At 29.7% G+C, this 15,113-nt stretch overlaps 1 protein-coding gene across 1 annotated transcript; it reads left to right on the top strand.

Annotated features, from left to right (window-relative positions):
• Positions 1–11,125: 11,125 nt before the first annotated feature.
• On the top strand, positions 11,126–14,599 carry LOC120081753 (ACT domain-containing protein ACR10-like). The gene is made up of 6 exons (XM_039036900.1): positions 11,126–11,554; positions 11,907–12,128; positions 12,735–12,840; positions 13,380–13,716; positions 13,886–14,170; positions 14,257–14,599. Exons 1-6 carry the CDS (start codon positions 11,401–11,403, stop codon positions 14,389–14,391), a joined length of 1,239 nt encoding a protein of 412 aa, XP_038892828.1. The 5' UTR covers positions 11,126–11,400; the 3' UTR covers positions 14,392–14,599.
• Positions 14,600–15,113: the final 514 nt, after the last annotated feature.

Here is a 15,113-nt window from a genome sequence, read left to right as displayed (position 1 = left end):
ACGAATGTTAAATGGGGTGTGGATTAAAAATTTTCAACATCCTAGCAAGTAAAGTTTGTTATTAATAATACAATTAGTTGAATTACATAATATTATTGTGTCTAATAGTACAAGTGATTTGAAACTAAATAATACCATGAATTTATTTATTATTATCATTAAAGTTGCCAATATTTATCACTGGGTGGTTGGTTTACCTAATTTAAGAAATTGAGGGAATATTGTCCACACAATAAAAAGTAAAGCAAAGTGGTTGGTATCTCCATAGTTTGGTATCTATATTTTAAGTACTTGCATTTACATGATAGATGAAATGTATTGTGAATGATACCTTCACCCTCAACACAATTATAATTGGATAAATAAAATATTGATTTAGATTTAAACTATATATCGATTTACACTCTCCTTCAGATTTCGTTAGGAGAATATTAGGGAGACTTATTAATAATTGTTTCATTCAATTCTTAAATTATTACGAGTTACTCTATTTATATTTTTTTATTAAGACTGTCTTTCATAAAATGGATGCATTGACAATTTCCAAATGGAATCCTAATCGAGAGTATAAATTAATTAGTTTATGAAAGTTTGGAAGTTTAATTAATAAAATTATGTCTCACGCAATTTTTATTCAAATAGAACATTATGAAGAGTATAAAATGATACATTTCCAAAAATTAACGATTTAATTGATACAATTATTAATTTGAAATTTAATTTACGTTAAAAAAATCAAGATTTAATTAATAGAACACTTTAGTTTGCAAGAATTCAATATATGAAATTTTATTTCAATAATTTAGGTCATTTGATAACCATTCTGTTTTTTAAAATTAACCATATATCATCCATATTTCTTACCAACATCTTTTTTAAGTACAATAGTTGAATTCTCAGTCAAATTAAAAAAAAAAAAAAACAAAAATATTTTTTTTAAAGCTATTTTTTTTAGTTATCAAAATTTGACTTGATTTTTTAAACCATTGGTGAAAATAAATAACTAAAGAATAAATTTGGGAACTGAAGTCGTGTCCATAGACTTTATTTTAAAAAATAAAATGATTATCAAATGAGACCTTAGATTTTATAACGAATTTCTATCTAAATAACCTCATCACGATCCATGCCAAATTTCACTATAAAACTATTTAATATCTTTAGGTTATAAACCTATTTTATTCTTAATCAATGAGTTGCAACAAATTTTGAAATATATAAATCAAATTAAAGTTTGGAGGTAACTTAATCAATGAGTTACTATAAATTTTGAAATATATAAATCAAATTAAAGTTTGGAGGTAAAATTGTTAAGTTAATGGAAGCTTGAGTAATGAGGTAGTTTTTTTCTTACCTAAAATACATCTTAGGTAATTTTATTTACAAAACGTAAAGTTAAAAAAATAATAAAAAATTTAAAAAAATCCAAACATTCCAAGAAATCCAAAAAAATAATAATAAAGGTAATATAAAAAAAATTCCAATATAGAAAAAAGTGTCAAACTATTTATAGAAATAACAAAAAAAAAATATCGATAAACACTAATAGACTTTTATCAGTATTTATCAATAATAGACTTTTATCAATTTGTATTAGAGATAGACACTAATAAATTTTTATCGGCCTCTATCAAAGAAGATTAAAATTTTCTATTTTGTGTAAATAGTTTCTCTTATTTTTCTATTTTTGAAAATTCTTCTAATATAGATGTAGTTAGTTAGATATGTTGTTTCATAAAAAAAAAAAAGAAAAGAAAAATAAATAAATAAATGATGTCAATATGAACTATACTCAATTGGCATGAATTTGTACCATCAACCCGGAGATATGAGGTTCGATTTTCTTATCCCATCTATTGAATAAAAAAATATATAATAATAATAATTTATGAGACATCTGGGTCCAAGCTTGTCTTGGGTGGAGTGAACTATTATAATCCACTCATGTTTGGATCTTCTATCATAATAGTTGAAGTTCTCAACTATTATAGCTTACATTTAGCTAAGATAATATTATTTGAAAACTCACGCTGTTTATCGTGACGATGATATTTATAACCCATCCAAACATATACAATTATAACTCATCCATTACAATAAACACTAATTATATAATAATCAATTCATTACTTAAAACATCTTTTAAATGGTTAACATATCTTTATATCTACCTTTACCACACATTATATATATGTGCATATAAAGTGGTCTTTTTAAGCATGTATTTAATTTTTGACTCATTATTTGAAAAAAAAAAAAAATTAGTGTTACAAATGAGATATGGAAGACAAGACAGCTAGTCTGGTTTTATTAATTTTTAAAAAATCCTCATTTTGGTATTTCCATTTATACATTTATAAATATGCTAATTTTGGGGGTTTTTTCCTTTTTTTTTTTTTTTCCCAATTTGTAGTGGTCCCCGTCTTTTAATTTTTCCTCTTTTTTTTCGATTGGATAAAATGAATATATGCCACGTGGCTGAACCTTAGTTGGCGGATGTAGGCCGTGTTCGGTAGTTCTAGACATGCCAAACGTATCGTCAAAATATCGCGATATGATTGCTGTACAGGGATATATCCATTCCAATATATCCGGAGCCCGATACGACACGATAAACTGAATTTTTCGTTTTGAGACTCCGACCCGTTAATTCTTTGGGTTTGCCGTACTAAAATATCTCTAATCCCTCCTCCCCTAAATATCTTCTTCCTTCAATTAGTAATTTAATTCCATTCTAAACTTTCGTTAAGTTTTAAAAATTAAGGTTAAATTATAAATTTAATCCCCTAGTCTTCGTTTGGTAACCATTTTATTTTTTGTTTTTGTTTTTTAAAATTAAAGTTATGCACATTATGTTCACATCCAAATTTCTTTATTTGTTATTTACTTTTCACCAATAATTTAAAAAATCAAATCAATTTTGAGTAAAAAAAAAATAGCTTTCAAAAATTTATTTTTATTTTTTGAATTTGGCTAAAAATTCAACAATGGAAGATGCATATCATTGTAAGAAATATTGATGAAATAGGCTTACTTTTTTTATAAAAAAAACAAAAAAATGGATTGTTACCTAATGAAATTCTTAATTTTAATATTTGTGTCTCTTTAATTATTAGTTTTTAAAAAAAATATATAATCGATTAACAATTAACGTTGTATTTAATAAGTTCTCAGTATTAGTGATATAATATAATTTGTTGGTTCAAATCCACTCACCCTACAATGCTATTTTCTCCCCAACTCATGTTGATTTTCACCGGTTAGATACTATACATATTTCAAATCCATAAATAAAAAAATTAATTGATTAAGTTCATATAAGTTTGCATTTTATGTCTAATAAAATTATAAATTTTACATTTTACATTTTATAGATAGTTAACTTTTTAAAAAATGGAAAGCAAATAAATTATTTTTTATACACAGTTTAGTGACTAAATAAACACAAATTTCAAGATTCAAAAACTAAATTGGTAATTTGACATAAAATTAATAATTTGAAAAAAAAACATAAAACTAATATTACTCAATTAACAATTCAAAATTATAAAAATTATCTGACCAATAAAACAAAAATGTCACAATTATACCTTATTTCTGTTATCCTAGGTGTTAAAGATACGTATCTTTTTAAAGGGACTAAGTTTAACCTGTAAATACTCCGAAATTTAAAATAAAACAAGTTAACATTTGCCTAATATATATATGAAAATTTTATATAATCCATACACTCTCAAATGATCTAATTATTTTGGAAACATATATATAGATTTGACTCGCACTGTGGTGCTGATTTTGGAGCGATGAATCATAGCTATAATGTCTATAATATACTATCATCATTCAATACAAGAAAATTGACCTATTTCAACCATCTTTTTATCAGAAGTTAAAAAAAAATCTTAGGAAAAGATGTACATTTATCGAAAGTATTGTAAAAAAAAAAAAACCTTTAAAAATATGTACTACCACCGTTGGACCATTACTCAATATATACTTTATTTTAGTTTTTTTTCCCTTATGTTTTATTTGTTGTACTAAAATAATAAAGACTAACTTATTAATCAAATACTCACAAACTTTGACATAGTTTGAATTCTATCTTTGACATCTAAAAAGTTTTACTTTTGTCGATTCACATTTGAAATAAATCAATAAACCAACTAATACATATATGTAATTAAAACGCAATTGACTAAGATTAGTGTGTTGTTGCGTTGAAATTGTTTAAGATCGGGTTGGTATCTTTTTTATTTTTATTTTTTTAATTAAGTCTATTTTCTCACATTTTCTTACAATGGTTTACATATTTTTTAAGTACAATAATTTATATTCTGTTTATTTTTTATTTTTTAAACTTATGTTTAGATTTTAATTAAAATATATATAGGTAAAAAATAGATAAAAATGCAATAAACCCATAGATGACAGAGGTGTTTGTTAATTTTCAAAAATTAAAAAATAAAAAGCTAAATTGATATCAAATGAGACTTTAATATAAGAATTATAATTGAAAGTACACTATAAATAGACAAGTACCAATAAATGAATTGAAAATTAATTACTCGATGGCTATTGATACATGTCATATTTGTCTTCATTTTTTAAAATTTACTTTAACCATTGCACCATTTACAATTCAAAAAGTTGTTTGTTATGATTAGGAGTGGTAATAGTTCGGTTTGACCAAAATCGAATCGAATTTTAGTTCAACCAAATCGCATATGCGGTTTAATTTCAAATTCGATTTTATTATTTTTTTAAAAAAATCTATGTTATATTTTTTAATTAAAAGCAGCTCGATTCAGTTCGTTTTACTCTTTTATATATATAAGTTAAAAATGGTTCGGTTCGGTTTCAGAATTCTTCCAATTGAACTTAATCACGTTTTTTGGTTTCACTGAGTTTTCGATTCGGTTCGATTTTTAGAAACGATTCGGTTTTTGTGGTTTCAATGACTACCCCTAGTTATGATCGGTATAATTATAAAATTGAATATTGAATTAATTTTAAAGGTAAATAACAAATAGTAGAAAGTTAATACACTTTTGTAGGGATTGAATTTTAGGGCATTTTGATGTCAATTTCAACTAAACTCAACATATGTGACGTTAATTATCAATCTAAAAATTAATAACAACATCCACTTGTAGTTATTAAATTAAAAAATTACCTAAAATCAAACTTGAATATATATTTTTTTAGGGGACAACCCCAAGTTTAAATGAAAAGTGGATATCCAAAATGTCCCAACTTGCAATATTTTATTTTCTCTTATACCCCTACTTTCTCCCTTGGATTCTCCCTTCATAAAATTGCAATTAGATTTTTCCTCCATGCTTTTTCGTTTTTATATTTCATTTTTAAGATTAACTTTTTGGTTTTATTACGCTTTTACCAAAATTCAAAATTGTTCCCAGCAATTTTTGAGAGGTTGAGAATCCATTGTAAGAGTTTCATTTTCTTTAATGATCCATTATTTAAAATTACTTGTCATCCTCTATGACCATTTATCTAATAATAATAATAATAAAAAAAAGACTATTGATCACCTTTAAACACGATTATTTTAAATCTAGTCATTAATTAAAATTTCACATTCCTTTTAACGTTTCTAGCCACTTGACTTTAAAAAAAAAGGTTTTTAAACACGATATTAAGAGTGTTTCCTAAAATAGTAAAAATCGAATTGAATACTCGCCGAAATCGAATTATATGGTTTGGTTTGATTTAGTGTAATTCTAAAACCGAATGTTTAGTTCGGTTTTAAAATTGAAAACTAAACTGAAATCAAATCGAACAACATCAATTTTTTTAAAATGTATAATATAAATTTAGGTAGCTCTTAATCTTCTATCTTCTTAATTTTCTTACCCTAGCCCGTGCCCCCCTCCCCTCGTCTTTCTCACTTCTCATTCTCGACGTGAGTCTGTGAAGTCGGTGCCCACCCCCCTCAACCCTCATTGTCACTTGAAGAGAAGAGTGGAGACTTCCTCTCATCTCCCTCACTCTCGTCGTCTGACTGTCAAGCTAGCGCCCATCCCATCATCCGTCGTTATCATTGGGTCTCTCTCACTCTCACCATACACTTGTCAAGTCGACATCATCCCTTCAACCCTCGCTGTCGCTAGGTCTCTCTCACTTTTGTCCTTCTGTGTCTATCAATCTGACATTCACCCCCTTTCGCTCTTATTGCCTTTCGTCTCTCTCACTCCCGTCCAGTCATGACTGGTGAGATCTTTGTTTAACTTCTCTCTTACTCTCAAAGCCCCCATTTGGCTAGACGTCATTGCCATATTTCATATCTAACGTCTCAGTGTTGTCAAACCTCAAAACCGAACCGGACCTCATGACATATACACAATTCAATTCAATCTCATATATATTCAAATTTTAAATTTATGATTCGATTCGATTTGACCCCAAATGAACCAAACCGAACCATGAACATCTCATGCATAATATTGGCAAAAAAAAAAAAAAAAAATCGAATGCAACTACATTTTAACGTTCTTTTTTCTTTTGGTACATTCCCATTGGTTGTCTTGTCAAGTTGATGCGGACCTTTTTGGCTATGTAACTATTACATGATGTGTTTCTTTAAGAAAAAAAAAAGTTTGAACAATGATTATGTATAGTCTATACTGCACCTAACTCATATGCTCCTCAATTCTTTACCACACAAAAAAGGAATAAAAAGTTATTTTTTAAAAAATTAAAAAAATGTCACGTGACAGTATTTTATTGGTCTATACTTGGGATATATCAACATAGGTACATCAAGGGAAGCACCCAAAATTTTCTCATAAAGTTAAAATATAATAAAGCTGTGAATTAAATAAATTAAATACCAAGCACAATTTCTTTTGAGAAAATTGCATAAACACCCCTGAACTATAGGGTTTATAATTCCCATTAACTTCAATGGTTACTTGTATTGAATAAATGGCTTTTACCAATATCAAAGTGGAAGATCATGTGGGGCAGAAACCATTTCTTGACTGGAGGAACAATGAAAATGACTCAGAATGGGGCTCAAAGCTAATACTTTTACCATAACCAAACAACATAATAACGTTAACAATAGAAGCGAACAATGATTCTGCAATCCCACATTTCACTCATTTCCACTCTTCAAGTGACTCCCAAATCATAGAATGACATGTCAGACAAAATGCCACATCACCAACCAAGAAAGAGTCAAAAAGACACGTCAGCTGAAGATTGCCATGTCACTATAGAGAGTCATGAAGAATTATTCCATTTAATGCTCCAAAATTTCTATTAGGATTGGTGATAACAAACAAATATTCATTCTTCATGTATTGATCAATGTGTCCTCATTTTATTAGTTGTTTGGTATATAATTTTTTAATTCTTTAAATCCCTAAAATAGGGAACAGTGTATAAATCGAGCATGTTGTCCCCTTTTTAATGAAATACAGAATATGAAAAGGCAAAACCAATATTATTATGTCTATCGCTTAGTAAATTTGACTTCATCGTGTACAACGATTAGCTAAACGATTGAAAACATCATTCATCGCCTAGAGTCCATCGTGTACAACGAAAGGGTAGACGACAGCTCTATGTAGCACTAGCATCCTATCGTTTAGTACGATAAAGGTAAACGATACTACTATCGCTTAGCTTCCGTGGCTCCATCGCTTAGTAAGACAAAGTAGACGATAAGACTATCGCTTACTATCCGAGGCTCCATCGCTTAGCAAGACAAGGTAGACAATAAGGTAAGCAATATCACTATCGCTTAGTATCCAAGGCTCTGTCGCTTAGTACGATATGGTAAATGACAAGGTTGTCTTACATTATTTAACCGCGTGACTCGATCGTACACAAAGAAGAGATACGATTCAGTTTCCATCTCTTTATATCATCTAACTTAGTAGAAGAGGAGAAAAGACAGAAAGACCTTGCTTTTTCTCTTTCCAAAGAAACCTCCATCAGAGGGGAGCTCATAAACCAGTGCAAAGCATCAAAAAGCTACTACTCGTTGGGTTGTATCCATGGAGAGAAGAAATGTATGTGACCATGTAGCAATGATGAACACCTTTTCGAGCTCTGTTTTTTGCTTGCAGGGGCTTTATCTTTATTTACAAGAAGATCAATGTTTTTAGAGAGAGAGTTCTAAGATTGAAATGAGGGTAAACATTTTCTTTAAAACCCTAATTGATTGGGGCCTTCATACATTGGAAAACATGGAAATTCATATATTTTGCTTAAGTATCATGTTGACAGAGAAGGAGAGGAGGAAAAAGTGGAGAAGAGTGTGAATTCTTCATTATTAAATATAATTAAATAAAACGACTAATTGCAACCGTTTAAAAAGTATTGGGAGATAATTGTTTAAATTGATAGTTAATAGATGCGATTGTAATCAACTCTACAATAGGGTTGACAACGGGATCTGAGCAGGGCAAGGATTCCCTATCTCGGGGATGCATTATATATATATTTGTAATCAATGTATATTTTTAATTAATATATATATTAAAAAAAATAAAAAGGGATGGGGCGGATATACCCTCCCATCCCGGACTAGAGGGGGATCCAATTAGAATTTCTGATTTGATTTCATCTCCGATTAAATCAGAGATTCAAGGCAGGGACTTAACTTCTTGGGAATTTTTACCAATCTAATGTACAATTTGGTTTATATATATATATATTTGGTAAGAATACAACCTTATAAGTACCGGTGGAAAGTGGAAACAGAAAACTTATTATAAAAACAACAAGAATAGTGTACAGGTGGAAATTTCAAGTTTCAAAATATCAAAGAAGGCTATTTAATGCCTTTTTTTTTTCTTTTTTTTTTTTCGAGGTGAGAAGGCTGTTTAATGCATATTCATTTAATTATGTTACATTTGATGTTATTTATTATACATGAAAAAAAAAAGAAGCCAAATTTAGTTATATTTTTTAAGGACCGTAGAAACCGTTGCAATAAGTTTGAGATTTAAATTAAATGGTAATTTTCTTTCGAAAAATTTGGCTTTTTAGTCTTCGGTCTAAGTATATATTCAGTCCACAAATTTTCAAAATGTAACTTTTTAATATCTATAATTTTAAAATAGATTTGAATGATCTCTCGAATTATATATTATGATTATTTTAAATAATTATATGTTATTTTAAATTAAAAAATATATTTTTTAAAAAAATTATCTCTTCCTCTAGATTTATTTATTTTTAATTTTAAACAACATATAATTACTTAAAATAATTAAAAAATCATGTCAAAGAACAAATGAACTTTTAAATTTATTTATTTATAAAATTTCATAGATTAAAAAGACACATTATAAAAATTTAGAAACTAAATTCATATATCCTTAAAAAATTTAAGGACCAGAAAGATATAATTTTAAATTCATGAATCAAACACACATACCCTTTTTATAAAGTAAAAAAAAAAAAAAAAAGTCAATTTTACATACTTTTTTTTATAGAATTTCAACTGCAATAAACACTTAAAATATGATAAATGAAAAAATAACAATAATAACCAATAGAATACAATCAATTAAGTTATGGTCCCCAAAATCATAGGAGGACTAGTTTAAACATTATATTAATTTGGAAAAAAAAAAAAAGTTTTCAAAAGCCTACCTTCACGTGGTTTAAATTTCATAAAAAAGAAAAGAAAAATTGTGATCCCTGCTAGAAAAAAATTGTCAAATATATTAAGGATACAATTAGATTGACCTGAGAAAAAAATGTTTTTTAAAAAACTCATTTTTATTTAAATAATTTTAATAAAAAAATAATTAAAATACACTCTAAAAAGCTATTTTAAGTGGTTGTCAAACACTTCAATTTCTTGGAAAAATGACTTGTTTTTTTAAACTAAATACTTAAAATACATTCCAAACATATCCTAAATCATCCATCGTTTTGTAGATAGTTGTCAGTGGACAAAATGTGAATTAAAAATATCATAATATTACTTGTGAGTCGGTCTTATACTATTTGGTTTATGAAAATTAAATATTTCTATTTATTAATTTTGATGCCTTATTTTGCCAATAAATTTAGAAAATAAAACAAAAGTTTTTTATTTTTCAAAATTGACTATAAGTTCCAAATATTTTCTTACAAAATATTAAACTTTTGTAAAAAGTAATGAAAAAATACATACAAACTCAAAAAGGAAAAAAAAAAAAAACAAATAAAATCGAAATGATTGTCAAATACGTCTGATATAACAACGCCCACTAATCACTTTTAATTGATTTTCTAAACTAACAATAAAGACTTTTTTATGCCCAAAATGAACGTTTAGTGATAAATGATAATTGACATGATCTATTTTTCTTGAAGTCGAAAATTTAATTATCTACTCTTCCGTTTGTTACACTAAAACATAATATAAATTTTGTTTCGTAAAATAACATATATTAAATTTAACACCTATTAAAATTGGATGACTAAAATTGAGGCAAAATGATATATTTATTTTCATTTTAGTATTAAGGTATATTTTTTTTATTAAAATTTATAAATTATATATATATATATATCTTAAAGACAAAGACATGGATTAAGGTGTATCACAATAAATGAAAGGTAATTTGGGAAGTGAGACTTATTTATTTATTTTTAATTTTTTACGTTTGTTGGTGTTTAGAGGTGTTGCATATTCTAGTGATAGGTGGGGTCTAGAGTAAAACGTGTTCAATTCAATTGCATTTGAAAATTACATATTATTAATATTATCATTATCATTATTGTTATTCTTACATAAAAATGTTTGTAAATTTTGATACATTTATTGGTATCCTTATCACTATTTGATCATTAGAGATAACGATAATCGCAAATGTGTTAAAATTTACGATTTTAAAATGCGATAAAAAACCGTCTATTTACATTTGGGATTTAATCCCATTAGGGTTAATCAAGTTAATGAAATGTGAAATGTTCCGGTTTAGGGATTTTATCAATCGACACGAGTACCACGACGGAGTATGCAAAGAAAAGGGGAAAGGGACAATCCCGAAAATCTCTCCGTCCGTATAGCCGAATCCCAAATACGAAAAGCCACGAGAAGAAACGTAGCAGCAAAAAGGGAAATTTTTTTCCATTTGAGACGAAAAGGAGAAATTGGGATTGGATAAAACCACCAATCCACGGAGACAATCCAGTGGGAAAAAGCGCACAAGCACAGAAAAAGGGGACGGATGATATCTTCTTCCTGTATTGCCCCAGATTTTACTTTCTTTGGACGCCATCTTCAATCCATTTGCTCCTGTAGACATTCCAATAGAGCATTTCATCCAAGAACTAGAACACCCACTTGGATTTTTTCACTGTATTCCAATGGAGAAGGAAAGGGTTGAATCCAGAGTGCAGTGAAGTGGAAGAGAAGAAGTTGAGAAAATGGGCATTTTGTATGAAGATTCTGTGGTTATTACTTCTGGAGAAAAGCAAGGGGATCCTCATGTTATCACTGTGAATTGCCCTGATAAGACTGGCCTTGGATGTGATTTGTGTAGAATCATTTTGCTTTTTGGTTTGAGTATTTCAAGAGGAGGTAATACCTACTCCTTTCTCTTCCTTCCTTTTGTTTTATCATCATTCTGCTCGAGACTTCTAGATCCTGATTTCTATGATTGTGCTGTTTTTCTTGGAGTTTTCACAAAAAAATTTGGTGGGTTTCTGAGATTTGTAGTGATTTTGGTATAACCCAATTTGGATTTTCGCCTTTAATAGCAAATAGGTTAATTGTTCTTAGATCATAGTTTTCATTAGGGGTTGTTCTAGCTTATTTTTATGATTATCAGTCTTGTTCAAGTAGAGATGTGGGTTTTTTTCTCTTTGATCTGTTGATCCTATTGTTACTTCTGGGTCCTGACCATGTTCTGTAATATTTTCTTTGGGAGCAGATTTCTCGACGGATGGAAAATGGTGTTATATAGTCTTTTGGGTTGTGGGGAAGCCTACTACCAGATGGCCTTTGTTGAAGAAGAGGTTGTTGGAAGTCTGCCCTTCCCATTTTTCCACTTCAGGAATACGCTTTTACCAGCAAGAAAAGGAGATACAGAAACCTCCAGATGTTTTTCTATTGAAATTTTGGTGTTCTTCTCATCCCAAGGGCCTTTTGCATGGTATTATTATTATTATTATTATTATTATTTCCTGAAAACTTTAGAATTGAAGTTGGTTGATGATGCATATATGCTAATCGAAAGACTATTAGATCTTATATTATAGGTTTCGTTCCATGCAATATGTATTCTCAATGTTAGTTTTTGGCTAAAAATTCTTGATTAATCTGCTAAATTCCTTATCGAAAAGATGAATGTTTGTACCAGTTGGGCCTTATGTGATTTGGATAATTCAAGAAACTTCTCAAAATTAGTTAAACCATTGAGGTTTTAGGGGTGTAATCTGTTTATTCTAAATAGTTATTGCTTTTAGTAAGAATGAAGTCGTTTAATTGGTTTACAATTTACCTTTGGCTTTAATGAACTTCAATTCATATGTCATTATTGTCATTGTTCTGACATTTGCACCCTGTTATCAAGGAGAAAGCTTATTTCTCTTCATATATATGATTGGGATGTTCTTTGACCCATGATTCATCATTTTTTATACTGATCTTCAAAGATCTTGATCTACCGTTGCCCATGTTGTTGTCGATGCATCATGCAACGTTAAGCTTATTAGTATATATGCCAATTGACCTGTTTCATTATGTTCTCCCCCTGTAGATGTGACTGAGGTCCTTTGTGAGCTAGAACTAACAATAAGAAGGGTGAAGGTTTCCACTGCGCCGGATGGAAAAATGATGGACCTCTTCTTTATTACCGATACAAGGTATGCCATTCAAGATATTGTGTTACATTGTGCTGAAGCCATAAAATATCCTTTGTATAAGTATGAATATTGGATTGAGAATCTGGAACTTGAATGACTTGCTTGAATCTTGTGGGAATTTAGGAGAGGGAAAATAGAAAGAATGCAAAATCGACTAGGTGTCCAATGCTTTCTTGATAGATACATAACATAATAACCTATAAAATGTTAATCAAATGCTAACGTACCTTAACAAGAATTAAACCCAAATCATGGTTTGAATGTGAAACGATATGTTCTAAATGATATGATCTAACCAAATTTAACGTTCAGAACATAATCATTGACAGAAGCCACCATATTTTAGGCCGTGTGACTTTAATAAGGAATGTGCTCAGGTGTGCCGTTTGTCTTGATTCCTAAACTATATAGTGCGTTTGTGCTTTTCCAAGTAGTCCTTATATCTTGTACATTTGTTTAGACAGTCTTTTTTCCTAGTAGTGCCATTTTTTCAAACAATTCTGATTGGTGTTTTTTGGGGTCAAAATTATTGCAACCAGAGAACTTCTTCACACGAGAAAGAGACAGGAGGAGACAATGCACCACTTAAAAAAGATTTTGTCTGATGTCCTAATGAGTTGTGAGATCGAGTTGGCTGGCCCAGAATTTACTGCATGTTCACAACGCTCACCATATCTACCTTCCTCCATTTCTGAAGAATTGTTCAGTTTGGAGTTGCCGAATGGACCTCCTAACAAACATCCTCCCTCGAATTCGGTTGTCGTTGGAGTGGACAATGCTATCAGCCGTTCTCACACTGTTGTTCAACTTCTTTGTCGAGATCACAAAGGTCTTATGTATGATATCATGAGAACTTTGAAGGATTACAATATTCAGGTAAATTTCATTCCCCTCTACGTTCGAGCACTGCATCACAGTCGTCACTCGTTTGATGTACAGCTTCTCACTATATTTTTTGCAATGTGTTTCATTGACCTGTATGAGATTTATTAACTACTGCCTCTCATTTTTGAGTTTTAAGAAAGTTTGATTATTTGACGGTTAGGTTTCCTATGGACGGTTCCATATCAACTCAAAAGGAAAATGTGATATTGAGTTATTCACAATGCAATCAGATGGCAGTAAGATAGTTGACCCGTACAAGCAAAATGCTCTATGTTCCCGTCTAAGAATGGAACTCACACGCCCTCTTCGAGCTGCTGTGGTGAGCAGGGGTCCTGACACTGAGCTTCTAGTAGCCAACCCGGTGGAGTTATCTGGCCGTGGCCGCCCCCTCGTTTTTCATGATATTACTTTGGCACTCAAACATCTCAATATGAGCATATTCTCGGTACTAGTTCATTATCTAATTATTGCCAAATCATGGCTTGATGTTGTGTTCTAACTACTAAATGAAAAACCATTTTGTGTTCTAAGGTGGAGATAGGGAGGCACATGATCCAGGGCCGGGAATGGGAAGTTTATCGAATTTTGCTCGACGAAGGTGACATCGTATGGGTGCAGCAGAACAAGATCGAAGAGGGTGTCCGAAATATACTGATGGGATGGTAATACTAAAAAGGAATTTGATAGGTCATTTTACAGTAGTAGCTCTTTAAAACTGTACAGTCTGGCGTAGAGTAAAAAGTAAAACTAAGGCAGAGGGTGTAAATGAGAGTTGCATCATGGAAAGATTTAAAAAGCTTTGATGGTGTTGTTTTTATTACATTTAAGATTTGACAGTTTAAGCTCTAATCCATAAACTTATTCACAAACTTCATTTTCTCTTCTTTTTATGTCTTAGTTTTCTCTGCTCTTCTCTACCTGTTTTTGATGTGTTAATGCATAGAGAGTACGACAAAGAGCCTAGCTACTCGATGGGTTCGGTTTGGTTTTGGTCGATTTTTTACAAATTGAAACGGTTTGGTTTTTATTTTGGAAAAATAAAGGATTTGAACTAACTGTATACACCCATTGTTAGACTTGGAAGTTGCAACTTGAAGACCCCATTTGAGTCTTGACTAAGGTGTAGTTATGGCCCAATATGCTTTTAACAAACGGCGATCTTGCGAAATTACTGTTTTTAATCCACCAGAAAATGATAATAATAAAAACAAAACAACAATTAATTATTGTAGGCAAGTGTTCATAATTTAGGACTAAAATTTCTTTATCAAAGTAGAAATTCATATATATGATTGAATGCATAATACCTCTTTATTTTGTTGTATTTCAGATTTTAAGCAAAAAAAAAAAAAAAAAAACAGTTAATTGACAATGAATTATAATGAACT

Source organism: Benincasa hispida, chromosome 7, assembly GCF_009727055.1.
Source record: "Benincasa hispida cultivar B227 chromosome 7, ASM972705v1, whole genome shotgun sequence".
NCBI lineage: Eukaryota > Viridiplantae > Streptophyta > Magnoliopsida > Cucurbitales > Cucurbitaceae > Benincasa > Benincasa hispida.
This window is presented reverse-complemented; position numbering and strand designations above follow the sequence as displayed.

What these genes read in the sequence shown, in the direction of transcription:
- LOC120081753 (XM_039036900.1), top strand. Translation starts at nt 11,401, where the DNA reads ATGGGCATTTTGTATGAAGATTCTGTGGTTATTACTTCTGGAGAAAAG. An exon ending in TGAAGGATTACAATATTCAG is followed by an intron (nt 13,717 to 13,885) that starts GTAAATTTCATT and finishes TTTGACGGTTAG; the next exon opens with GTTTCCTATGGACGGTTCCA. An exon ending in TCAATATGAGCATATTCTCG is followed by an intron (nt 14,171 to 14,256) that starts GTACTAGTTCAT and finishes TTGTGTTCTAAG; the next exon opens with GTGGAGATAGGGAGGCACAT.